The sequence below is a fragment of the Salvelinus alpinus genome, chromosome 1 (genome assembly GCF_045679555.1).
Source record: "Salvelinus alpinus chromosome 1, SLU_Salpinus.1, whole genome shotgun sequence".
Classification (NCBI taxonomy): Eukaryota; Metazoa; Chordata; class Actinopteri; order Salmoniformes; family Salmonidae; genus Salvelinus; species Salvelinus alpinus.
Window position 1 is genome coordinate 68,621,268 of NC_092086.1, and position 26,072 is coordinate 68,647,339.

At 42.9% G+C, this 26,072-nt stretch overlaps 1 protein-coding gene across 4 annotated transcripts in view; it reads right to left on the reverse strand.

Moving 5' to 3' along the window:
* Positions 1-18,697: 18,697 nt before the first annotated feature.
* The window catches only part of LOC139583993 (janus kinase and microtubule-interacting protein 2-like), a 39,410-nt gene continuing 32,035 nt past the window's right edge, over positions 18,698-26,072 (reverse strand). For 2 of the 4 annotated variants that reach the window (XM_071415528.1, XM_071415518.1), the window contains exons 20-22: positions 22,411-22,476; positions 21,590-21,666; positions 20,866-20,977 (exon numbers count right to left, since the gene is read on the reverse strand). In XM_071415528.1, the coding sequence (XP_071271629.1) occupies positions 21,616-21,666; positions 22,411-22,476 (117 nt within the window). In that variant the 3' untranslated portion in view covers positions 20,866-20,977; positions 21,590-21,615. Of the gene's footprint in view, positions 20,978-21,589; positions 21,667-22,410; positions 22,477-26,072 lie in introns of all 4 variants that reach the window. The other 2 variants (XM_071415508.1, XM_071415499.1) reach the window with 1 other exon arrangement.

The following is a 26,072-nucleotide window of genomic DNA, read 5'->3' on the forward strand; positions in this document are numbered from 1 at the left end:
CAGTATTTCAGGGAGAGCTGATATCTGTGTCCATGATCTCGGTAATTATTGGGCTAGACTGGTCGACCTCCTGTTATTATGAACAAAGAGGGTGGAGCTTGCTGGTGAGTAACAGCTGTCGGACCCACAGAGCCTGTCACTGTCCCCACCCTGCCATGTGTCTCTATTGTCTGGGCCTCAGTAGAGCAGACCCCCTTCCCTAATGCACCGATAATGAGGTTCTGTGAATCAAAAACAACCCTGTCTGTGTGTGTGTGCGTGTGTGTGTGTGTGTGTGTGTGTGTGTGTGTGTGTGTGTGTGTGTGTGTGTGTGTGTGTGTGTGTGTGTGTGTGTGTGTGTGTGTGCGTGCGTGCGTGCGTGCGTGCATCTGTATGGTGTATGTATCTCAAAGTACCAATTGATTATCATGAGTTTAAAAGGGGCTATGAGAGATGCTGTGTACATTAGTCCAGGAAATATCCGTACAATATAAACAAGAAAACCGAGGAGGAAGTCATTTCGTGAGGAATGATAAGGTGCTTCCTAATAGCACACTGTTGACATGTCCTTTCATGGATGTGGACAGACCAGTTATTACTTCAGCATTTACTATCCCTGGAGAATGCATCAACAAAGCACTTAAAGTTGGCTGAATATTTCCTCTGTAAGCGCAGAAGGCACACTGAATGATACAGATGGAAATGTATGATATTCCCATTCAAATCCAAATACAGTAATAGACAGTAATTCTAGTATTTTCTAAAAGTAATGCACTAGAGCATATACTCATAGGTACAGACAGGAAGCTGGGTATCATGAACAGGCCAGCCACAGAGGGGTGTGACAAACAGGAAGCTGGGTAGCATGTACAGGCCAGCCGCAGAGGGGTGTGACAGACAGGAAGCTGGGTATCATGTACAAGCCAGCCACAGAGGGGTCTGACAGACACCTTCCACCCTGTGGGCCAAAGGGGATTAAACTCCCTAACCCCTATCCCCCTACAGCCCCAACCCCCCTGGGCCAAGGCCCTAACCCATTACCACCATGACAGGAATTTCACGGATGCTGGGGGAGTGTGGAGAGAAAGGCCATCCCTGGAGCATTACCCTGACGGGCAGAGGACAAAGAGAGGGCCCTCCCATGGTTTGGCCACCTCCCTGAATCTAAGACAAGGCAGGGCACGGAGACTCTCCATCCCTGGTTGTTTGTATGAAGAGGTACCTACCGTTCCACTGAGACACAAGCCTTAGTGGTGTTGCTACACAAATTAAGGCTTTCAATGGAGTAGAGAAAGGGGATGATTAATTCCCAGTGTGCTCATGTAAAGTGTAGGCGTGTCACAGGAGACTTAAGAGCTGCGCTGACGAAAAAATAAAATTTTATGAAGATGGGAGCACATGGTTTTCAATTCTTAAATATGCTTTCTTAATAAATACTGTATTGTGAGGCTTCATACTCTGGCCTCATGTGATAGGGCATGATTATAACTTCATAATGAAACATTGATTATATAGAGTACTGATAGGAGTGCACATTCGTGTGAAACAGAACTTGCATTCCCTAGACGTTTCAGCTGAAGTTCCGTGTGGCATTCGCTTGCATGAGAGGGCAGAACAGAAAGAAGCTCCCAGGTTTAATTAGGCTGACATTAGTTGTCAGACTGATATGTCACCACCACAAGATGGGGGCAACACAGGACACAGCAGACTCAGATCAGACGGTCAGATCAGGGCTGCAGCATTGCAGTTCCACATTGGTCCACATGGGGACCCTAGCAGCCACAAGAGGCATGTCAGAGTCATGGCTAGATGCAGCTGATTTTTTTTTGGAGCATTTTAGCTAACCCTAACTCTTTTCCTAACCTTAAACTAATTATCCTAACCTCCTGACTTGCTACGAAAAGTCAATTCTGACCGTAGCTGTATACCATCTAGTCAAAACCATATATCAGTCTATGATGACACACCACTAGTCCTCACTGTGATGCCTGGATAGAAATGTCGCCTTGATTTATTATGCAACAGGAGACAATCTGCCATCACAGCACAAACTGGCAGAGAGTGAGAAGACACTTCACTGCGCTGAATCAGCGCGTCATGGAGTGCAGTTAGTGACCTTGGTTTTGCTTGGTCCGTCTCTTTACTTGTTCTGTGCTAAGTTTGGGTGTGTGTCTAGGATTGACTGGCACAGCTATGACTATAGTGGAATCATCCTCACTCAACCTAATGGATTTTCTCATCTCTGAGCCAAAGGGATTACGGTATAGCAGGGCCAGGATACAGTGTCTCAGCCCCAAATGGCACCCTATCCCCTAGTGCACTATAAAGGGAATGGGGTGCCATTTGGGACACACACAGTGAATCATCACTTTGTGTTGCCCACAAGCTCAACTGAAGTCGTTTCCAAATAGAGATATTCAGAAGCTTCATGACAGAACCCACAAGCCTTCATTAAACCAACTTTATGATGGTTTAAAGGACAAGTAATGTTATACTGTAATTTCCCACCAATGACATTACAATAGGAATAAAGAGGACTTCAGACACAGGATGGATTCATAACTCACATCACCTAGTCTATATTAACCATCTGAGCTTCCTCTCTCAGCATGAGACAAACGAGAGACGGTTGTTGCTTGAGGTATACCAGAGTGTCCATTCTGGTATACCTCCAACATCCATTATAAGAATTGGTGCACAGATTCCAAAAATAACAGTGAGAAAGATTTGAAACGCTTCAATGCTTACTAAGTTGCGTTCATTTTGCTCAAACCTCGAATAAACTGCACACTGACAAGTTCTGAAAGAGACGAAGTGGAACATATGCCATTAAAAAAAAAACACAGAATAATTCCTCAACAATATCCTACTGGATTCCTTTTATATGCTTCTTATAACCTGCAAGGTTGATGTATGATAATTCAAATGCATTTGTTTTTATTTGAGACTAACAATTATGACATATGTGGTCGATATAAGATTGATCGAACTTGGCAAAATGTATTTATTTGTGTTTTGACTGGAGTGGCGTGAGTTAGCCACCCAATCATAAGGATGAGAAATAAAGGGAGAAAGTACAAATTGTTTGTTTATTTCATGAGATTAAAGACTAACGCCAGGCTCAATGTGCGTTGGCAACATGTAAGTGGTAAATTGAGTAAAGCATTTCACATGACCAACTGCTCTGTGTCTCTTTGTGTTTGGCCAGAGTGAAGCAGCCAAAGGATGAACGGATTCCTAAGTCTCCAGCAGGGGATCCAGAGCCACAGACCAATCTAATCAAATGCAACCAAATTTATACTGCAGCCTTCATCAAATTCCAGTATTTATAGCATTTCATTGTCATTCAGATACCTCTGCATCCCAAACCAGTTCCATTGATATAAAAAAGTGGATTTTCCCCTCGAATGTTTGTGTATATGTTTGTGGTTGTATAAAGTACAGATGGATACTGGTTGTTCAAAGTTCCCTTTACAACTTTGTTCACTTTCCACAAGCCTGTTGAGAGGCAGAATCACACACGCACACACACACACACATTCTTTACACACACACACACACACATATACAATACTTTATTTGAATCCACAAATCACATTACAGTCGAGAAGGATTAAAACATTTCCTAGGTCATAGATATTTGGGCACTCATGGATCCAGAAAGCAACTTTCTCCATACAGCAAGGCTGCCCATGACCGCTGACACAAAGCAGTAAGCTACCTCACTAGCTGCTTTGCGTATGTCCTATGCAGGCCTGCAATCTGAAGGCCACTTACTGTCAGCCTACAGTATGTACCTGGCCGAGACTCCCAAATATCAGCACAAGTTTGCGCTCAAAACCAAGGCTGTTCAGGATTTGACACACACGCAAATATTGTAACAGTACAACATTACCATCATGCAATTTATGTAAATGGATGACACGTGGAAGATTGTCTCCACGGTGTGATATACAGTTGAAGCTTTTTTTCATTTCACTAGATAACAAATAAAGAATTTGAGGAAAGCTAAGTAGATACGCAATTAGTAGTCAATCGCTAAAAAGAGGAAAGGAAACGTGATTGAATATTTCGCTTAAACCTGTAATTAATTCGTTAGATTGCGTATTGTGCTGTATTGATACGTTTAGGGTGTCAAACGGACTCTTTCTTACATCATTCATTATCCGGATGCACTTACAATGTAGTTGGCATAAACCCAACCAACCATTTTAGGGAGACAAGTTTCTCAAGGAGCCCTTTGATATGAGGAAGAACAATTTGTCAAATGTCTGTTGCCATGACACAACATGAATTCATCTGTATGCTCCTCTGAATTTAGAGTTGAGTGTCAGTTGCCGTGCATCTCTTGTGTTTTATTGTATTTAGATCACAATTCTTTGAAACTGACGGGTACATTGTTTACTGCAGACATCTGTAGCACGCAAGAGTAGAACTTACCTTCTCGTCACCCAGGTTCTGTAGGACTTCCTTGCTTCTGGTACATTTTCTCTCTGTGCCAGAATCTTTCATATCGTGCCAAATGACACTTTCTTTACACGGAGACCTCTCACTTGTAGGGCTCCTCGCCTCCTGCCCGGTCTCCGGTTTAGCAGTCCTAGGGGTTCTATTCCCACGCTGACCGACGCTCAGAGCATCAAAATCAATGGTTTTGCTCTCGTATGCTCCCTCAACGTTGCAAAACATACCTCCGTATTTTTGCCGGGGTACCTGGTCGGCCGTTCCGGGACGGGCGAGATACACCGGTAAGTCATCATTCTCCTCCCTGTTCCAATTCTGCTTACGCTCGGCCATAGTGCGCTGTAGTGAAAGGAAAGAAGGCGAAAGTAGTTCTGAAACTGTTCTAGTGTGTCGCTGCACAGGGCAGGAGGAGGCAGGGGGGGTAGACTCGAGTCTCCAAACCAGAGGTGGCAGTGCTGCCCTGGGTCTCATGAAAACAAAGTGGTACCTGCAGCAGGAGCTTTTTTTTTACCCCCTCGTGCTGTTCAGTCACACATTTTAGATGTTAGCTTACCACAGATGCACCAAACTTCTTCAATGCATCATCGAGTAAAAATAAGTGCACCTGATATGGTTATAGTCTAGGCAACTGTCATCTCCTCTAAATAGGCCTATATTGAATAGCTTAAGACAAAATATCTTACTTGTTATATAAAAAACGTAACTGATTACTGGGTATTATTTCGTAAGGGAGTAGCCTAAGATAAGCAATTTAATCAGGGACACTTATTCAGGCCAGGGTTGTTTCTAACATTCACGTGTTTTGGCCACACCCATCTTTGGCGCTGTCCTTTCAGCACCATGCATGCTACCAGGCCAATAGCGCCTGTTGTTGTCGGGGCCTCATTGCTTTTATCTAGGTCTACACGACATGGCGGTTCAACCTTCAAACACAGAATTTACCTCCATCACCCAGAAGAAAGGCACTACATCTTTAAGCTTCTCCTGAGCCTGCAGATGACAGCGTCACTGTTCTCAGACACTGGCCTGATTACTTAGCAGAAATTAGACAGACAAGGGGCCTGCAGGAAGACAGATTCTAGCACGTCTCAAAGTGACAAAGTGCTGAGACAAGCGCAGGCAACAACTGAAGGATCAGCTTCAAACCTCATTCAGCTGGCTAAGTAGAACCACAACCGTTGGTAATATTCCCTGACACTCTCCCCAGCCAGGAGCCACACAGCAGTTTCTCACAAGGTCTGTTTGGGTGCCTTCAATTGGATTTGACCTACTTAGAAATACATTTACTGAGCCAACACAAGCATACTTTCTGCTGGATTCAGTGATGCCATGCCTAGCTGTATAGTTGCATCCTCAAGTGCAACCTGGTCAGTTATTCTGTCTGTAAATCGAAGGCACTCCATATGTTACGTTCAGTATGTTGTGTATTCATTTGTGGAAGTCCATCAACCATTTCGTACGACATGTTATGAGTTACAATCTATATTACGTGTATATGTTACAATTTTGCAAAACGTACAACATGTTCTGAATTTGTACAAATTCTAGCTAACATTTTAGTCATTTAGCAGATGCTCTTATCCAGATTGATTTACAGGAGCAATTAGGATTCATGCCTTGCTCAGACAGATTTTTCACCTAGTCTGCTGAGGGATTTAAACAAGCAACCTTTAAGTTACTGGCCCAACACTCTTAACCACTAGGCTACCTGCCACCCTAACAGTAGACAGGTACAGTGGGGAGAACAAGTATTTGATACACTGCCGATTTTGCAGGTTTTCCTACTTACAAAGCATGTAGAGGTCTGTAATTTTTATCATAGGTACACTTCAACTATGAGAGACGGAATCTAAAACAAAAATCCAGAAAATCACATTGTATGATTTTTAAATAATTAATTTGCATTTTATTGCATGACATAAGTATTTGATACATCAGAAAAGCAGAACTTAATATTTGGTACAGAAACCTTTGTTTGCAATTACAGAGATCATACGTTTCCTGTAGTTCTTGACTAGGTTTGCACACACTGCAGCAGGGATTTTGGCCCACTCCTCCCTACAGATCTTCTCCAGATCCTTCAGGTTTCGGGGCTGTCGCTGGGCAATACGGACTTTCAGCTCCCTCCAAAGATTTTCTATTGGGTTCAGGTCTGGAGACTGGCTAGGCCACTCCAGGACCTTGAGATGCTTCTTACGGAGCCACTCCTTAGTTGCCATGGCTGTGTGCTTCGTGTCGTTGTCATGCTGGAAGACCCAGCCACGACCCATCTTCAATGCTCTTACTGAGGGAAGGAGGTTGTTGGCCAAGATCTCGCGATACATGGCCCCATCCATCCTCCCCTCAATACGGTGCAGTCGTCCTGTCCCCTTTGCAGAAAAGCATCCCCAAAGAATGATGTTTCCACCTCCATGCTTCACGGTTGGGATGGTGTTCTTGGGGTTGTACTCATACTTCTTCTTCCTCCAAACATGGCGAGTGGAGTTAGACCAAAAAGCTCTATTTTTGTCTCATCAGACCACATGACCTTCTCCCATTCCTCCTCTGGATCATCCAGATGGTCATTGGCAAACTTCAGACAGGCCTGGACATGCACTGGCTTAAGCAGGGGGACCTTGCGTGCGCTGCAGGATTTTAATCCATGACGGCGTAGTGTGTTACTAATGGTTTTCTTTGAGACTGTGGTCCCAGCTCTCTTCAGGTCATTGACCAGGTCCTGCCGTGTAGTTCTGGGCTGATCCCTCACCTTCCTCATGATCATTGATGCCCCACGAGGTGAAATCTTGCATGGAGCCCCAGACCGAGGGTGATTGACCGTCATCTTGAACTTCTTCCATTTTCTAATAATTGTGCCAACAGTTGTTTCCTTCTCACCAAGCTGCTTGCCTATTGTCCTGTAGCCCATCCCAGCCTTGTGCAGGTCTACAATTTTATCCCTGATGTCCTTACACAGCTCTCTGGTCTTGGCCATTGTGGAGAGGTTGGAATCTGTTTGATTGAGTGTGTGGACAGGTGTCTTTTATACAGGTAACGAGTTCAAACAGGTGCAGTTAATACAGGTAATGAGTGGAGAACAGGAGGGCTTCTTAAAGAAAAACTAACAGGTCTGTGAGAGCCGGAATTCTTACTGGTTGGTAGGTGATCAAATACTTATGTCATGCAATAAAATGCAAAATAATTATTTAAAAATCATACAATGTGATTTTCTGGATTTTTGTTTTAGATTCCGTCTCTCACAGTTGAAGTGTACCTATGATAAAAATTACAGACCTCTACATGCTTTGTAAGTAGGAAAACCTGCAAAATCGGCAGTGTATCAAATACTTGTTCTCCCCACTGTATGTGCCTTTCCAAATCATGTCCAATCAATTGAATTTACCCCAGGTGGACTCCAGTCAAGTTGTAGAAACATCTCAAGGATGATCAATGGAAACAGGATGCACCTAAGCCCAATTTCCAGTCTCATAGCAAAAGGTCTGAAAACTTACAGTACCAGTCAAAATGTTGGACACACCTACTCTTTCAAGGTTTTTTTTATATATTTTTTGAATATATATTTTCTACATTGTGGAATAATAGTGAAGACATCCAAACATGAAATAACATATATGGAATCATGTAGTCAGCAGCATACCACCCTGCATCCCACTGCTGGCTTGCTACTGAAGCTAAGCAGGGTTGGTCCTGGTCAGTCCCTGGATGGAAGACCAGATTCTTTTGGAAGTGGTGTTGGAGGGCTAGTAAGAGGCACCCTTTATTTTGGTCTAAAATATCCCAATGCCCCAGGGCAGTGATTGGGGACATTGTTCTATGTACTGCAGGGTGCCGTCGTTCGGATGGGATGTTAAACAGGTGTACTGACTCTCTGTGGTCACTAAAGATCCCATGGCACTTATCGTAAGATTAAGGGTGTTAACCCTGGTGTCCTGGCTAAATTCCCAATCTGGCCTTCATACCATCATGGCCACCTAATCATCCCCAACTTACAATTGGCTCATTCATCTCCTCTCCCCTGTGACTATTCACCCAGGTCATTGCTGTAAATAAGAATGTGTTCTCAGTCAACTTAACTGGTAAAATAAGGATTAAATAAATGTAGTAACCAAAAAAAGTGTTAAACAAATCAAAATATATTTTATATTTGAGATTCTTCAAAGTAGCCACTCTTGGCCTTGATGACAGCTTTGCACACTCTTGACATTCCCTCAACCAGTTTCATGAGGTAGCCACCTGGAATGCATTTCAATTAACAGGTGTGCCTTGTTAAAAGTTAATTTGTGGAATTTCTTTCCTTCTTAATGCGTTTGAGCCAATCAGTTGTGTTGTGACAAGGTAGGGGTGATATACAGAAGATAGCCCTAGTTGGTAAAATACCAAGTCTTATGGCAAGAACAATTCAAATAAGCAAAGAGAAACAACAGTCCATCATTACTTTAAGACATGAAGGTCAGTCAATTCGGGAAATTTCAAGAACTTTGAAAGTTTCTTCAAGTGCAGTTGCAAAAACCATCAAGCACTATGATGAAACTGCCTCTCATGAGGACCGCCACAGGAAAGGAAGACCCTGAGTTACCTCTGCTGCAGAGGTAACAAAGACAACCGCCGTGTCTTTGTGAGACGCAGAGTAGGTGAACAGATGATCTCCCCATATGTGGTTCCCACCGTGAAGCATGGAGGAGGAAGTGTGATGTGTGGAGCTGCTTTCCTGGTGACACTGTACGTGATTTATTTAGAATTCAAGGCACACTTAACCAGCATGGCTACCATAGCTTTCTGCAGCAATACACCATCCCATCTGGTTTGAGTTAAGTGGGACGATCATTTGTTTTTCAACAGGACAATGACCCAACACACCTCGAGGCTGTGTAAAGGTTTTTTGACCAAGATGGGGAGTGATGGAGTGCTGCATTAGATGACCTGGTCTCCACAATCATCCGACCTCAACCCAATTGAGATGGTTTTGGATGAGTTGGACAGCAGAAGGAAGAAAAAGCAGCCAACAAGTGCTCAGCATATTTAGGAACTTCTTCAACACTGTTGGAAAAGCATTCCAGGTGCAGCTGGTTGAGAGAAGAGTGTGCAAAGCTGTCAAGGCAAACTGGCTACTTTGAAGAATCTAAAATCTAAAATATATTTTGATTTGTTTAACACTTTTTTGGTAATGATTCCATATGTGTTTTTTCATAGTGTTGCTGTCTTCACTATTATTCCACAATGTAGAAAATAGTAAAAATAAAGAAAAAGCCTTGAATGAGTAGGTGTGTCCAAACTTTTGACTGGTACTGTATGTAAATAAGGTATTCATGTAAGGGATTCATTTGCAAACATTTCTTAATAACCTGCTTTCACTTTGTCATTATCGGTTATTCTGTGTAAATTGCTGAGGATTTATAATTATCCATTTTAGAATAAGGCTTCAACGTAACAAAATGTGGAAAAAGTCAAGGGATCTGAATACTTTCTGAAGGTACTGTACATCAGAGTGTTGCTAAACCTACACTTGGCAACCAACTATAGGGTATAGTTGATTAACTTCGGGTTTGGTTACAACTCAATGCACATGATACGGTACCTAAATGTAATAGTCAGTAGAGGTTTTTCTCAGTCCCATTAGAAATGACACATGTGGCTGTGCAGAGGAAGTCACATCACAGTGCCAAAACAAGGATGTGTGAGTGGAGAGACAACTCGGGGTCACCCTGGTCCTAGCACAGTGAGATCAAACAGGCTGTGAAATGGCACCCTATTCCCTATATAATGCACTACTTTTGACCAGAGCCCTATGGGGCACTATATAGGAAATAGTGTGCCATTTTGTGTTGCTTAGACATACTGTGTACAGTCACCAATCCCGTGACATGAGAATGCTGAACAGGGAGCACACAGCACTGTGACAACAGAGATGATATGCTTCAAAGCCTTAGATAATTTACACCCTTTTAAACTCAATCCGACGTGTTTTTTTCTTATTCAACTTCTAAATGCACCACGGTGTTCCTCGGCTCAGTTGCAAATTTGCCCACAATTCTTGGCAGTCTATTGTCAAACATTCTTAAAAATACAATTTATCCCTCGCACCAGTAAGTCTAGCTAAAAGATTACATTTAGCCCACCGACATGTACGAGTAACAGTGGTTTTCTGTCATCTGCGTGTGATTAAGGAATGAAGCTTCGCTAACTGTTACCTCTCTCACTTATTAGTATGATGTCATTCTGTTTCTGGGAGTTATAGAATCGTTGGTGTGATGTCATGGCTGCAGAGCTAACAGATCTAAATAAATGGTGCTGGATATTATGGGCACGTCAGAATGAATGACAAGAATGGTTCTGTAGTGATTAATGTGGAGTACACATAGCCCTGAGGCATATACAGTAGGTTGCTGAAGTCCCATTACAATGTGTAAGTCGAATAATAAATATTCCCGTCTGATGATTTATCAGACTTCTCCACATGAATCATGAGATCACTTTTTTGTCATTTGGACTTCTAGTAGAGAAGATCTATGGATGAAGTATTTGAACGTCATACCTTGAAGCCAACACAGCCCTGCAACATGCATTTGGCACATATTCAAGGACACAGCTATTGTATACTTGGTGAGGCTTTTAAGCATGAACACATGCCCACATTGGAGCATATGGAGCATATTGGAGCGTTATCAGCCATCATACTATTTAAAATGGATGAGGGGGCTTTGAAATGAATGCCCCTAAAAAGATAACAGGTCCCATGTCTCCAGGGCCCTAAGTGCATATTCAGTTCGCCATGGTACATCGATCCCTGACAAAGCTTAGACACAATGCACAGTCAATCCTCTTCATGCCTCTTGGCACCTACATTTACATATGTCATTCAGCAGACGCTCTTTTCCGGAGTGACTTACAGTAGGTGCGTTCATCTTAAGATGTCTAGGTGAGACAACCGCCGCATATCACAGTTGTAGTAAGTACACTTTTCCTCAAGAAAGAAGTTATCAGCAAAGTTAATGCTAGTAGTAAAAGACAAGTGCCGTTTAAAAACAAAATATGCTCTTTGAAGAGGTAGGGTTTCTGACGTTTTCGGGAAGATGGGCTGGGACTCTGCGGTCATATCTTCAGGGGGAAGCTGGTTCCACCATTGGGTGCCAGGACAGAAGAGCTTTGACTGGGCTGAGCGGGAGCTGACCTCCCGTAGGGGTGGGACGTCCAAGAGACCAGAGGTGGCAGAACAGAGTGCTCAGGTTAGGATGTAGGGTTTGAGCATAGCCTGAAGGTAGGGAGGGGCAGGTCCTCTTGCTGCTCCGTAGGCAATCACCATGGTCTTGTAGTGGATGTGAGCTTCGACTGGAAGCCAATGGAGTTTGCGGAGGAAAAATCAAATCCAATCAAATTATATTGGTCACATACACATATTTAGCAGATGTTATTGCAGGTGTAGCGAAATGCTTGTGTTCCTAGCGCTAACAGTGCAGTAGAATCTAACAATTCACAACAATACACACAAATATAAAGTAAAAGAATGGAGTTAAAAAATATAAATATTAGGATGAGCAATGTTGGAGTGGCATTGACAAAAATATAGTAGAATTGAATACAGTATATACTGTACATATGAAATGAGTAAAGCAATATGTTAACATTATTAAATGTGACTAGTGTCCAATTATTAAAGTGACCAGTGATTCCATGTCTATGTATAAAAATCTAATCTAATCAAATCAAATTTTATTTGTCACATACACATGGTTAGCAGATGTTAATGCGAGTGTAGCGAAATGCTTGTGCTTCTACTTCCGACAGTGCAGTAATATCTAACAAGCAATCTAACAATTCCCCAACAACTACCTAATACACACAAATCTAAAGGGGTGAATGAGAATATGTACATGTAAATATATGGATGAGCGATGGCCGAGCGGCATAGGCAAGGTGCAATAGATGGTATAAAATACAGTATATACACATGTGATATGAGTAATGTAAGATATGTAAACATTATTCAAGTGGAATTATTTAGAGTGCATTGTATAAAGTGACTAGGACAGCATCCTCTAAGGTACAGGGTTGAGTAACCGGATGGTAGCCAGCTAGTAATGGCTTTTTAACAGTCTGATAGTGATAGAAGCTGTTTTTCAGTCTCTTTGTCCCAGCTTTGATGCACCTGTACTGACCTTGCCTTCTGGATGGTAACGGGGTGAACAGGCCGTGGCTCGGGTGGTTGATGTCCTTGATGATATTTTCGGCCTTCCTGTGACATCAGGTACTGTAGGTGTCCTGGAGGGCAGGCAGTGTGCCCCCGGTTATGCGTTGGGCAGACCGCACCACCCTCTGGAGAGTCCTGCGGTTGCGGGCAGTGCAGTTGTCGTACCAGGCTGTGATACAGCCCGACAGGATGCTCTCAATTGTGCATCTGTAAAAGTTTGTCAGGGTCTTAGAGGCCTAACCAAATTTCTTCAGCCTCCTGCCAGCCTTCTTCACCACACTGTGTGTGTGGGTGGACCATTCCAGATCGTCCGTAAACACTCCAGCCAGCTGGTCTGTGGATGCTCTGAGGATGCGGCTAGGGATGCCGTCTGGGCCAGCAGCCATGTGAGGGTTAACAAGTTTAAATGTCTTACTCACGTCAGCCACCGAGAATGAGAGCCCACAGTCCTTGGGAGTGGGCCGCCTCGGTGGCACTGTGTTATCCTCAAAGCGGGCAAAGAAGGTGTTTAGCTTGTCCGGGAGCAAGACGTGTGTCCGTGATGTGGCTGGTTCTACCTTTGTAATCTGTGATTGTCTGTAGACCCTGCCACATAGGTTATGTGTCTGAGCCCTTGAATTGCAACTCCATTTTGTCTCTGTACTGACATTTTGCCTGTTTGATTTCCTTACGGAGGGAATAACTACACTCGTTGTCTTCGACCAAATTCCCAGTCACCTTCCCATGGTTAAATGCCGTGGTTCGCGCTTTCAGTTTTGCGCAAATGCTGCCATCTATCAACGGTTTCTGATTTGGGTATGTTTTAATTGACACAGTGGGAACAACATCGGCTATATACTTCCTGATAAACTCAGTCACCGTGTCAGTGTATATGTTGATGTTATTCTCAAAGGCTACGCAGAACATGTCCCAGTCCGCATGATCAAAACAATCTTGAAGCATGGATTCCAATTGGTCAGAACAGTGTTGAATAGACCTTAGCACAGGTACTTCCTGTTTGAGTTTCTGCCTATAGGAAGGGATGAGCAAAATGGAGTCATGATCTGATTTGCCGAAGGGAGGGCGGGGGTAGCAGTGGTCGAATATTTTAAAAGCGTGAGTACTACAGTCAATGTGTTGATAGAACTTCGGTAGCGTTTTCTTCAAATTTGCTTTGTTAAAATCCCCAGCTACAATAAATTTGGCCTCGGGATATGTGGTTTCCAGTTTGCACAAAGTCCAGTGTAGGGCCGTAGTGGTATGGGCTTGAGGGGGAATATTCACGGCTGTGACTATAACCGAAGATAATTCTCTTGCGGAGTTAATACGATCGGCATTTGATTGTGAGGTATTCTAGGTCGGGTGAACAAAAGGACTTGAGTTTCTGTACATTATCACAATCACACCATGAGAAATTAATCATGAAACATACATCCCCACCTTTCTTTTTTGTGAGAGTTCTTTTTTCCTGTCTGCGAAATGTACTGAGAAACCAGCTTGCTGTATGGACGGGGACAGTATATTCGGAGAGAGCCATTATTCCATGAAACAGAGTATGTTACAGTTCCTGATGTCTCTCTGGAAGGAGATCCTCGCCCTGAGCTCGTCTACTTTATTTTCCAGAGACTGAACATTAGCGAGTAATTTACTGGATGGTGTGCATGCCTCCTGAGTCAGACTAGAAATCCACTCCAAATACCTTTTGAAACAGCCTCTGGGATAAGTTCAATTGCCATAGGGGTTACGAACAAAGGATCCAATTCAGGAAAGTCGTATTCCTGGTCGTAATGCTGGTGAGTTACCGCCATTCTGTATGTAATAACACAAAAAACTTTCTGGGCTAATAATGCAAGAAGTAACAAACAAAAAAACTAAATACTGCAAAGATGCTTAGGAGCTAGAAGCAGAGCTGCATCGACAGCAGGGTGACATGGGAGAACATGGGAGGGTTGAACACCAGACGGGCTGCGGCGTTCTGCATAAGTTGCAGGGTTCGATGGTACAAGCGGGAGCTCAGCCAACAGAGAGTGGCTGTAGTCCAGGAGTCCGGGAGATGACAAGTGCATGGATTAAGACCTGCACCGCTTCCTGTGTAAGGAAAGGTCATACTCTACGGTTGTTGTAGAGCATATACCTACAGGAGAGAGTCACTGCTTTGATTTTTGTAGAGAACTACAGAGTGTTGTCCAAGGTCACGACAATTTTCTTTGCACTCTGGGAGGGGGACACCGCGCAGTTGTCCACCACGATGGAGAGGTCTTGGAGCGGGCAGGCCTTCCCTGGGAGGAAGAGCAGCTCCATCTTGTCAAGGTTGAGCTTGAGGTGGTGGGCCGACATCCAAGCGGAGATGTCTGCCAGGCATGCAGAGATGAATTTTCACCACAATGGTGTCACAAGGGGAGAATGAGTAGTTGAGTGTCATCCGCATAGCAATGTTAGTTTAGACCATGTCAGGATATGACAGAGCTGAGCGACTTAGTGTAGAGAGAAAAAAGGAGAGAGCCTAGAACCGAGCCCAGAACCGAGCCCTTGGAGACACCAGTTGGGAGATTTTGTGGTGCAGACACAGATCACGTAAGGCCTCCAGGTACTAAAGCATAATTGGATGAATAGGTCTTATGGAGAAACCTCTACACTTAGAAAACAAACAAGTAACAAATAGTCATTACTGGGGTCTTCCACAAAATGAGTGCCTTTTGCGTGCCTGTAATATTTTAAGTAGAAATTGTGTACCAATATTGAAATGTAAAAGCCTGTTATATTCAATGAAGTGCCCTTTAACATAGAACACATGGAGAATTCAATAAATCAATTTTTTTCTATGAATAAAGTGTCCCTCCGAACACCGTCTGTGACTTACAGGAAGATTTTAAACCACTTATCCCCAACATTTCTCCAAGTTTTCACCATCATTGTAAAGCCCTAGTTATTTTGTTGCTCTGACAAAGTCATTTCCGAAGATTATTCTTTATTTCATGTGATTAGTGATTCATTTTAAGGTAAAAAAACAACAACCTTTCCCTCATTTAAGACCAACCCTGTTATGTGAACTGAACTCTCTTTTTAATATGGTGAAACTCTTTTTGGGTTATTTTCTGGTGTTTTGTGGTCGAGACAGGCCCAGTGCAGTCAAAAACGTGATTTTCCTGTGCTTTATATACACTGAGTGTATAAAACATTAGGAACACATGCTCTTTCCATGACAGACTGACCAGGTGAACCCAAGTGAAAGCTATGATCCCTTATTGATGTCATTTGTTAAATCCACTTCAGTCAATGTAGATAAAGGGGAGGAGACAGGTTAAAGAAGGATTTTTAAGCCTTGAGACAATTCAGACATGTATTGTGTATGTGTGCCATTCAGAGGGAGAATGAGCAAGACAAAATATTTAAGTGCCTTTTAACGGGGCATGGTAGTAGCTGCCAGGCGCACCAGTTTGAGTAAAGAACTGCAACGCTGCTGGGTTTTTCATGCTCAACAGTTTCCCGTGTGTATCAACAACGGTCCAGCAACCAAAGGACATCCAGCCGACTTTACACAATTGTGGGAAGCATTGGAGTCAACATGGGCCAGCAACCATGTGGAACGCTTTCGACACCATGTAGAGTCCATTCCCCGACGAATTAAGCCTGTTCTGAGGGCAAAATGAGGTTAATGAGAATAATACTGTGAAGTTGTGAAAATGCCCTTTTAGTGTAAGAACTGTTTGAAAATAATACAGCCTGTTTTGGTGGGGTGGAGTTTTGGCCTGCCTGGTGTGATGGAGTGATGAATCACGATTCCCCAACTGGCAGTCTAATGGACAAACCTGGGTTCGGCAGGTGCCAGGAGAACGCTACCTACCCAATGCATAGTGCAAACTGTAAAGTTTGGTGGAGGAGGAATAATGGTCTGGAGCTGTTTTTCATGGTTTGGACTAGGCCCCTTAGTTCAATGACATTCTAGATGATTCTGTGCTTTGTGGCGACAGTTTATTTCAGCATGACAATGCCCCCAGTGCACAAAGTGAGGTACATACAGAAGTGTTTTTTTCAAGATCGGTGTGGAAGAATGGCCTGTAGAGCCCTGACATTAACCCCATCGAACACCTTTGGGATGAATTGGAACGCTGACTGCAAGCCAAGCATAATCGCCCAACATCCGTGCCCGACCTTACTACTGCTGTTGTGACTAAATGGAAGCAAGTCCCCGCAGCAATGTTCCAACATCTAGTGGAAAGCATTCCCAGAAGAGTGGAGGCTGTTATAGCAGCAAAGGGGGGACCAACTCCACATTAATGCCCATGATTTTGGAATGAGATGTTCGACAATCAGGTGTCCACATATTTCTGGTCATGTAGTGTATTTTTGTCACAGTAAGGTACTTAATTGTTACACAGAAATGATTTGATATTGAGATAAAAACTGCTGCATGTCCTTTAACAATGTTTTTCCATTTCTCCCGTCACAAGGGGATTTAAGATGAAATCGTCAACCCTGTTATGGTCAAACCTGTTAGATTATTTGGCAATTAATACGCACTTACCACAGTAATAGTTGTATTTAACCTCTTGAGATGGGATTATTTTTATTTTTTTATGAAGTGGAACATAATGCTCTCCGTGACAGAATGTTTTTTAACCAAGCTGCACATCTCAAAAGTCACCAAATTATGGAATAACCCACTGCAAGATAAAATGGGTGTTTGATTATATTTGTCCAAGAAATCATTAAAATAGGACACAAACTTTACAGGAGGAGTGCATCAATGTGCATATTCATCCATTTCTCCCGTCCTATTTGACTCTCAGCTCCTCCCTCACCTGAAGGATTGCCTGGGGTGGGGATGACTGATGGATGTGCTGACACACCATCATGGCCTGGGCGGAGAACAATAAATACTGAGGCCATTCATTCATAGTGATGCTGCAGAGAGATGAGGCCAGCTGCATCCGCTTGTAATGGCAGAGCCTGCAGAACTGCTGGGACAGAAATTGAGTTAGAATAATAGTAATGACATAAGAGACTCCCAGACACTGTTCTGGTAGCAAACCAGGAGTTAAGTTTGGTCTGGAGATGACCTTTCTATAACGCACATCCTTGTTCATTCCCAGCATGAGGTGCAGCTGACAAATATGTCTGTTTACACACAGCAAAATGTTACCTGGGATTTCGTTTCGAGTTGATAACAGCCCTGCAGAATTAAGCCATGCTATTTTTTTCCCCCTTCTGTCACTAATTTTGTCCCAGGAAGACACAGTATATTTGTGAACGGAAATATTGTTTTTGAAAAAAATGTGTTTAACTATACCAGCTCTGTCTCTGTGAATGACCTTTCTTTGATTGAGAGTACATGCTGAAAGGTGGATGGAGAGAGAGAGATGAAAGTCTACTCATGGCAGATAGCCTCTGGCAGAGGTGTAGTCCCGAGCTCTCAATGGGTCCATTCTATTCTGGCAGAGCTTGGGACAGAGTGGATAAGTGAAAAGACTGACTCTTAGCCTGGATTGACTTTGTTCTGTGTTGAGATGGCCACGGTATAAACTCAGTGCCAAGGAGCTGAAACATCTTCTTTTTCTATTAGTGGGAGAACAGGGACCTTTACCTCTGCTTGAGTGAAATGCCAAAAAGCACTTGTTATTCCCATAATGTTCCCATAAAGTCCTCAGTAACCAAGTCAACTGGGTTTCATAACACAAACAGATGTCAATTGTTAACTTACTAAAAAAGGAAAAGGGTCAAAATACACAAAGAACATCATTCAATCAAAACATGTACAGTACGTGAGGTTGATAATGTATTGCAAATAAAAATAAACAATTGTGTCCCTAACTTACTGGTAGGTAATGGCTACTGTATGAGGGAAATGTTTTGGATACTGTTGCCAATTGATGGCCAAGTGTACCATATGCAGAGCACATCACACACAGTAATATGCCTTAACAACCAGACCCCATTTTCCTTCCCCACCTCAGTCAGTGCCATTGGATTCCATTAGTCCTATTTGTTGAGCTGGAGCAACTGAAACACACTGTAAAAACAGGTCACTGAAAAGTCAATCGCCACCAAAAATGACATTTGGAAACAAGATGTCACCAAAACACAGACACTTAAAACTGAAGTCCATTCACTTTTATTTTCATCATTATCCCTTTTTTGTTTTTTAAAATATACTTGAAAGAAGAGGAGGGCGTTAAATTCTCATTGGAAAACAGGAGGGTAAAGATTTACAAAACAAATTCCTCGGTGAACAGAAATGTACAACGTTACGTAATCATATTAACGGACCAAAATCATAATCGTTAAAAAGAAATTACAAATTGATGGGGATAGCGCATTTAAGGCAATCGCTAGTTAGCGGAGTTTGCTCCAAAATAGTGTCAATCATTCCCCTACATTGTAACGTAACAGAACCGGGCCACATTCATGTATGTACAGGTATGTAATGGGATGCCTTAGGTTCCTAGGCATCTGAATAGGGTCGGGAGGGGAAGCTAGCTCGGGTGGATGTGGCTGAGGGGGTTGGACGGGGAAGGTAGTTAATATTGCAGGACCAGGACATAGTCAGGGTGAAAGGAGAGAAGCAGAACCAGGCAGGTATACATTGCATCAACTTTCTCCTATTTCAGTTTGGAGAAGGGGGGGGCAGGAAGGTTAGAACCAACCCCTGTGGTGTCCATGGTGCTGAAAAAGGTGTTAGAGAAAGAGTAAAGCAAATGACATGTCATTGCTGCAAGAGGTACTGTACAGTATTCATGGCCACTTTGCTGAGATGACAATGACCATAATCAGACAGAGCTGTTTAGGATGTAGGTAGGTAACCAGGATGTAGTATTTACAGCTTGCTGTTCTTTTAAAGGGAGTGTTAAACGTCATTCAGTATAAACCATGAAACTCCTGCTGGTAGGCTACAGTTGATTATCTTGAAAGAGTACAAAATAGAGGGAATGTGACAGGGAAAAGGGGGGAGGGAAATATTATTATAGCAATTATTTTTAAGTTCAGTACAATCGAGGAAATAGAGTTCGTTTGCAGCTGTCGCCACAACAAACAGAGCAATCCATACGTTGTGGTACTTAGAGACTGCCGAGCAGCTCTACTGTGGAGGGGACAGCGTTCACATTCACAGAAGGAAGGAAAGAAAGAAACTACAGGAAATCATCAAGACACAATGCACATATCAACACATGTATATAGAGAGGGTCTTTTTTTCTCTCTGTGGAAATCTTGGTACATGGGGATCAACTGGGACTGTTGGTTTTGTTCCCGAAAGGAAAAGAAGTAGAAATCGAGATGTCCATTCTGTCCACTGGTTTAAAACAAAGAAAGTGAAGGTCTCAAAACAGAAGCCCGGTCAGTGGATCCTCTCTCTCCCATCCTTCTCTCTCGCTCTGCCGTCCCCTGATCTGCTTCCGACCAGGGGAGATACATTGTCCTGAGTGTCCCGTGTCCCGCGTCTCCTGGTCAGAGAACAGTCAGTCAGTCACCATCAGATCGGTCAGTCACCCTGCTCACAGGGCCCTGAGTCAGGTCTCGTCGCTCCTGTGAAGGGGTGCGTTCACACATACTAGTGTCTGTTCGGGTTTATAAGAGGGAGAGGGGAGGGAGAGAGTAAGGACTCTGTGGTCTGGTGAGGCCTATTGATGAAGCCTTTCCTTTCCTCTCTTGTCTGGGTCTAGTCAGGTTGTAGTCAGTCTGAAGTCTGGGTATAGTCGGGGTGTAGTCAGTTTGAAGTCTGGGTGTAGGCAGTCTGAAGTCTGGGAGTAGTTTGGGTGTAGTCTGGGTGTAGGCAGTCTGAAGTGTGGGTGTAGTTTGGGTGTAGGCAGTCTGAAGTCTGGGTGTAGTCTGGGTGTCGGCAGTCTGAAGTCTGGGTGGAGTCTGGGTGTAGTCTTGGTGTAGTTGGATGGTGGTAGGTGGTGTAGCGTTCCCCTGCATGGCAGAGATAAGATCTCCCAGACTTTGGTTTCCTTGATGTCTGTGAGTGGGTTTGGTGTGTGTATGTACCGTATGTGTGTGTGGGCGCGCACGTGTGATGTGTGCGTGTCTCTGTCTGCCTGTGTATGTGTGCGTGTGTTATATTTGTGTGTGTGTGTGTTTCCAGTATGTTTGATGTTAGCGTGTCCAGCGTATATGAGTGTTTGCGAATGTGTATGTGTGTTTTCCGACTGAGGTTTCTATTCCAGTTACCCCACCGAGTTTAGGGAAGTTCCATGTTCCAAGGACCAGGACAGTGCAGTGCAGCATACATGGTGTGAATCCCCAGAGTGAGGTCCCAAATCAAAGAGGTGTGAATTCCCAGCCATGTCCATTACCACTCACTATTACAACATGAGCCAAAAAGATGACTCGCTTCCCCCAAAAATTAAAACCACTGCAGTCACAAACACAATCTCCAGGCTGCAAACAGAGAGAGAGAGAGAGAGAGAGAGAGAGAGAGAGAGAGAGAGAGAGAGAGAGAGAGAGAGAGAGAGAGAGAGAGAGAGAGAGAGAGAGAGAGAGAGAGAGAGAGAGAGAGAGAGAGAGAGAGAGAGAGAGAGAGAGAGAGAGAGAGAGAGAGAGAGAGAGAGAGACATAGAGAGACCGTATGAGATCAATGTAACAATGGTGGTAGCATTATCCATAGAGATAACATAGAAGCCGCAAAGGAGCTGGTAGACCAAACTAAGCTTGCATGCCAAGAACACAAAGTCACAGTCTGACAAAGGTAAGCACTAAATCAATGCTGTTATTCAGAACTTTTAAGGAAGAATGGGTTGGCTCCAGGGAATAATGACTCCCAGTGTCAATAGGAAAATGATTAGCTACATATAGCATGATTCCCTAAACAGTGAAACTATGAATCACAACTGTGAAAAGACATGTTGGCTACACAAGCTATATGATTTCACTCCTATGACTATCACAGGTCCCGATGGTCGCGAGGGAGATGGAGAACAACAGGGGAAACAGACAGAGTGCCGAGAGGAGGAAGGGAAGATTCTCTGTGTTTGTCGACCAGGACAGACTTACCTCTGCTGCAGGAGATGTCAAAAACATCAAGGCCAAATGATAAAGGCAAGAGAAAAGAATAAGAACAGAAACAAAAACTGCAGAGAGAGAGAGAGAGAGAGAGAGAGTGAGTCGGGAAAACAGAAGACGTGTTAGCCATAGGCAGGAACAAAGGAAGCTTTAGGAAGTTACAAAGACACTGTGCTACTAAGTAGGGGGAACTAGTCCTGATTATGGCTAGCCCTAGCCTCTATGGTGAATAACAGAGCCTAGCTATAGCAGAGCTATAGTAGAGCTCGGTTGACCTGAGAATGTCTGTAGACCAGAGCATAAAACACAAGCCGCGTCTCTGAGTCATGTACAACTTGGTTCGTATATAACTTTAACTCCGAAATGACCAAAGTCCTGGCATAACTGAACCCCTCATTTCCCTCTGTATTGTGCAACAAGGGAAGGAGAACTACAGGCCACGCCTCATTATGTGTGGCTCATTAACTAGTCAGTGATGTGGGGTTCAGAGGGGTCTGCCTGGTGCGTGGCTATGAGGAAAGGGTAGTCTGAGTGTCAGTCAGGGTGAAAACCTTCGAGATAACCACGCATTATATGACATATTTTAACAGACCCCTTCAGGTTACAGAAGCATCACAGGGTGTGAGTCCCAAATTGTACTCTATTTTCTGTATAGTGCTCTACTTCTGGTAAGGGCCCATTGGGCTCTGGTCAAAAGTAGTGCATTAGATAGGAAATCGGATGGCATTTGGGATGTGGTCAGTTTATAGCCGACAGGGGAGAGGAGAGAGCAAAACCTGTCTGACGGTAAATAACTCTGCCGGCCATTTTACCTTCTCCTCCAGATCCTTGATTTGTCTCCTCTGGATGTCTGTCTTATCCTCCAAGTCCCGGATTCTCTGAAAAGATTGTAAAGCAAATATTGTTGTTCCCTTAGCGAATATACAAAATTAATTCAACGGTAACATTGCATGCTACAGCTCAACTGTGTGCCAAGCCAACACAAATATGCTCCATACATTTATATTTTTCATAGGTTTTTGAATCAACACTGGAAATATAAATAAACATTAGAGAAAACGTTAGGAAAACAGTCATGTACAGATGTATTTTCAGTATTACAGTTTTGGTGTATCAGTAAAGATTATTTAGGTACATTTCGCATTCCATTGGAGCATCCGACTGTGGCATGGTTTATTGAAACAATAAATGTTTTCTGGGAAACCATGGGACTGGTGATGCTGACAGCTTTGCCCTTGGAGTGGCCTGGTAAGTGATTCACCAGCTGGGTGCGTGTGAGAGGCTGGCACAATGCTGCTACCCCTGGAGTGACTCAGTCAGTGTAAACTGTAAATAAATGGAGCATCGCACTCTTCTGTAGCATTGAGGAACTGCAACGGCAGCGTCATCTCCCAGCCTGCTATGTTCCATGTTAAAAACTACAATTTAGAGTTGAACAACCTTGTGTTCATTCAAGTAAACATATGATGTGTTCTATTAAATGTTTCAACTGCTTAGAGTATCAATATCAAGTCAATGTCAGGTGTGAGTGTGGCACTCTATGTTTTGAACAGACTTTCGGGATCTGTGAAAGTCCTGTCATCCATCTGTTCTTTATGGACATATTTTAACGACCTTTCTTTCAGCAAGGTGGGTGCAGGTGTGAATCCCTAAAGTTAAATTATCAAAGGGAGTTTATGTCATATGTTGACTTATACAGGTACAGTGCCTTGCAAAAGTATTCATCGCCCTTGGCGTTTTTTCCTATTTTGTTGCATTACAACCTGCAATTTGAATGGATTTTTATTTGGATTTCATGTAATGGGCATACACAAAATAGTCCAAATTGGTGAAGTGAAATGAAAAAAATAACTTGTTTAAAAATTTTCAAAAAAATTAAAAACGGAAAAGTGGTGCGTGCATATGTATTCACCCCTTTGCTGTGAAGCCCCTAAATAAGATCTGGTGCAACCAATTACCTTCATAAGTCACATAATTAGTTAAATAAAGTCCACCTGTGTGCAATCTAAGTGTCACATGATCTGTCACGTGATCTCAGTATATATACACGTGTTCTAAAAGGCCCAAAAGTCTGCAACACCACTAAGCAAGGGGCACCACCAAGCAAGTGGCACCATGAAGACCAAGGAGCTCTCCAAACAGGTCAGGGACACAGTTGTGGAGAAGTACAGTTCAGGGTTGGGTTATAAAAAAAATATTCAAAACTTTGAACATCCCACGGAGCACCATTAAATCCATTTTAAAAAATGGAAAGAATATGGCACCACAACAAATCTGTCAAGAGAGGGCCGCCCACCAAAACTCACGGACCAAGCAAGGAGGGCATTAATCTGAGCGGCAACAAAGAGACCAAAGATAACCCTGAATGAGCTGCAAAGCTCCACAGCGGAGATTGCCGTATCTTTCCATAGGACCACTTTAAGCCATACACTCCACAGAGCTGGGCTTTACGGAAGAGTGGCTTAAATAAAAAAATAAGCAAACACGTTTGGTGTTAGCCAAAAGGCAGACTCCCCAAACATATGGAAGAAGGTACTCTGGTCAGATGAGACAAAAATTGAGCTTTTTGGCCATCAAGGAAAACGCTATGTCTGGCGCAAAGTCCACTGAGCTGGACATGAGCTCTGGGGACTAACACAAACTTTCAGGTATAAAGTGTCAGACAAGGCTACTCATCGAGCAAACATATATTTGGGTCGTTCCACGAAATAAGTGCCTTTTGCATCCCTTTGATATTTTAAGTAGAAATTGTGCACCAGTATCGAATTGTAAAAGTCAGTTATATTCAATGAAGTGTCCTTTAATATAGACCACAGGGAGAACACGAGAAATCAGATTTTCTATAAAAATAAAGTGCCAAAATTCTGCATTTTGACATGTCCCTCCATGCAGCCTCTGTGACTTTTTGGAAGATTTAAACCAACTTAAACCCAACATTTCGCCAAAGTTTCTCAAAGTCATTTCTGAAGATTAATATTAATTTAATGTGATTACTGATTCATTTTAAGAAAAATAAAACCCTATCCCTCCTTTTAAGGTCAACCCTGTTATGTGAACTGAACACTCGTTTTAATATGGTGAAACTTTTATTTTTTAAATAAAATAAACATTGAACATCTACTAATCAAATCATAGCGTATGGGCATTTTCTGGTGTTTTCTGGTGGAAAACGGAGTGGATCAAGCATAAAACGTCAACCCTGTTACCCGTAGATAAACAGGCTAGAAATGTTGTAACAATTTTAAAAAATTGTGAAGCTTGCATTCAATTCTCCCTCCCCTGTTGCACACAACAAGCTTCAATTTCCCCTGTCACAAGGGGATGTACGGCTGATTTAAGATGAAATCTTAAAACCCTGTTACGGTCAACCCTGTTACTTTATTTGGCACTCAAAAGGCACTTACTATAGTCATTTTTTTATTTCACCTCTTGAGATGGAAAAACGTGTTTTTTATTGAGCTGTGCTCTTTATGACAGAATGTCAAAATTAGGTGAAATTAAAAGTTTATTTTGTACCAAGTTACACATCTCAAAAGGCACTGAATTGGAGGAATGACCAAGTTCACTGAACCACTTTAGCTACAAGTCCAATTGACTGGCCGCACCTGTTGAGTCATCCCTCATGTTAAGTCATCAAATGGCGTGTACAGTGGTTCCTCTTTTAAAAAGTTGCATCATACTGCAGCACAGCTCGCAGCATGCTGCGCTATGGTACAGCATGTTACAGTGCACAACGTCATAGTATTTTACTGTCAGCCATCGTTGCCGTTAATGCTCGTTGAAACCACCAAAGGACATCTTTGAGGGCGTCTTTATGAAGCTTGTTGGCGCTTGCTTACTTTCCCAAATAATCCTACAGAGGTCCATGCTAGGCCAGACGTTTCGATTGCTACACCCTATCTGAAAGAGCATGACAAGTTAATTAATTTCGTGGACATGAAGCAACCATAGCCTCGGCTACTATAGCATAGAGAAATACATCTTAAAACATGCCATTCTGTTCACTTGAAACAAATTGTCTTAGTGTCACGTTTTTTTTATGACCTTCCTAAACAAAATATTAATGGATTTCTTTGTGATTGTGTATATTACATTGATTTATTAGACTGGCGGCTATTGGTAGGCTACTCGTTTTTTTATTTCACTGCTAATATGTATAGCAGACCTTCATGGCCTGCAGACCTTCATGGCGCTTTGAGGATGGCCAGCAGACCTTCATGGCGCTTTGAGGATGAAATGCTCAGTAAGTTTTTGTCTTTTATGATATGTATCTTAATGTAGGCCTACTGCTAGAGTGTAAAATACACATGTTTCGGTAAATTCAGGGACATGTGGGTTAAAAGTTTTTCTTGAAATGACTTGGAGCTGTAGGACTAAGAGTCTGTCTTAACATGACTTACATATATATTGGCCTAAAGGCCTACTTCAATATATCAATCGATCATTCATGCATTTGTGCATGTCATCACCCCAG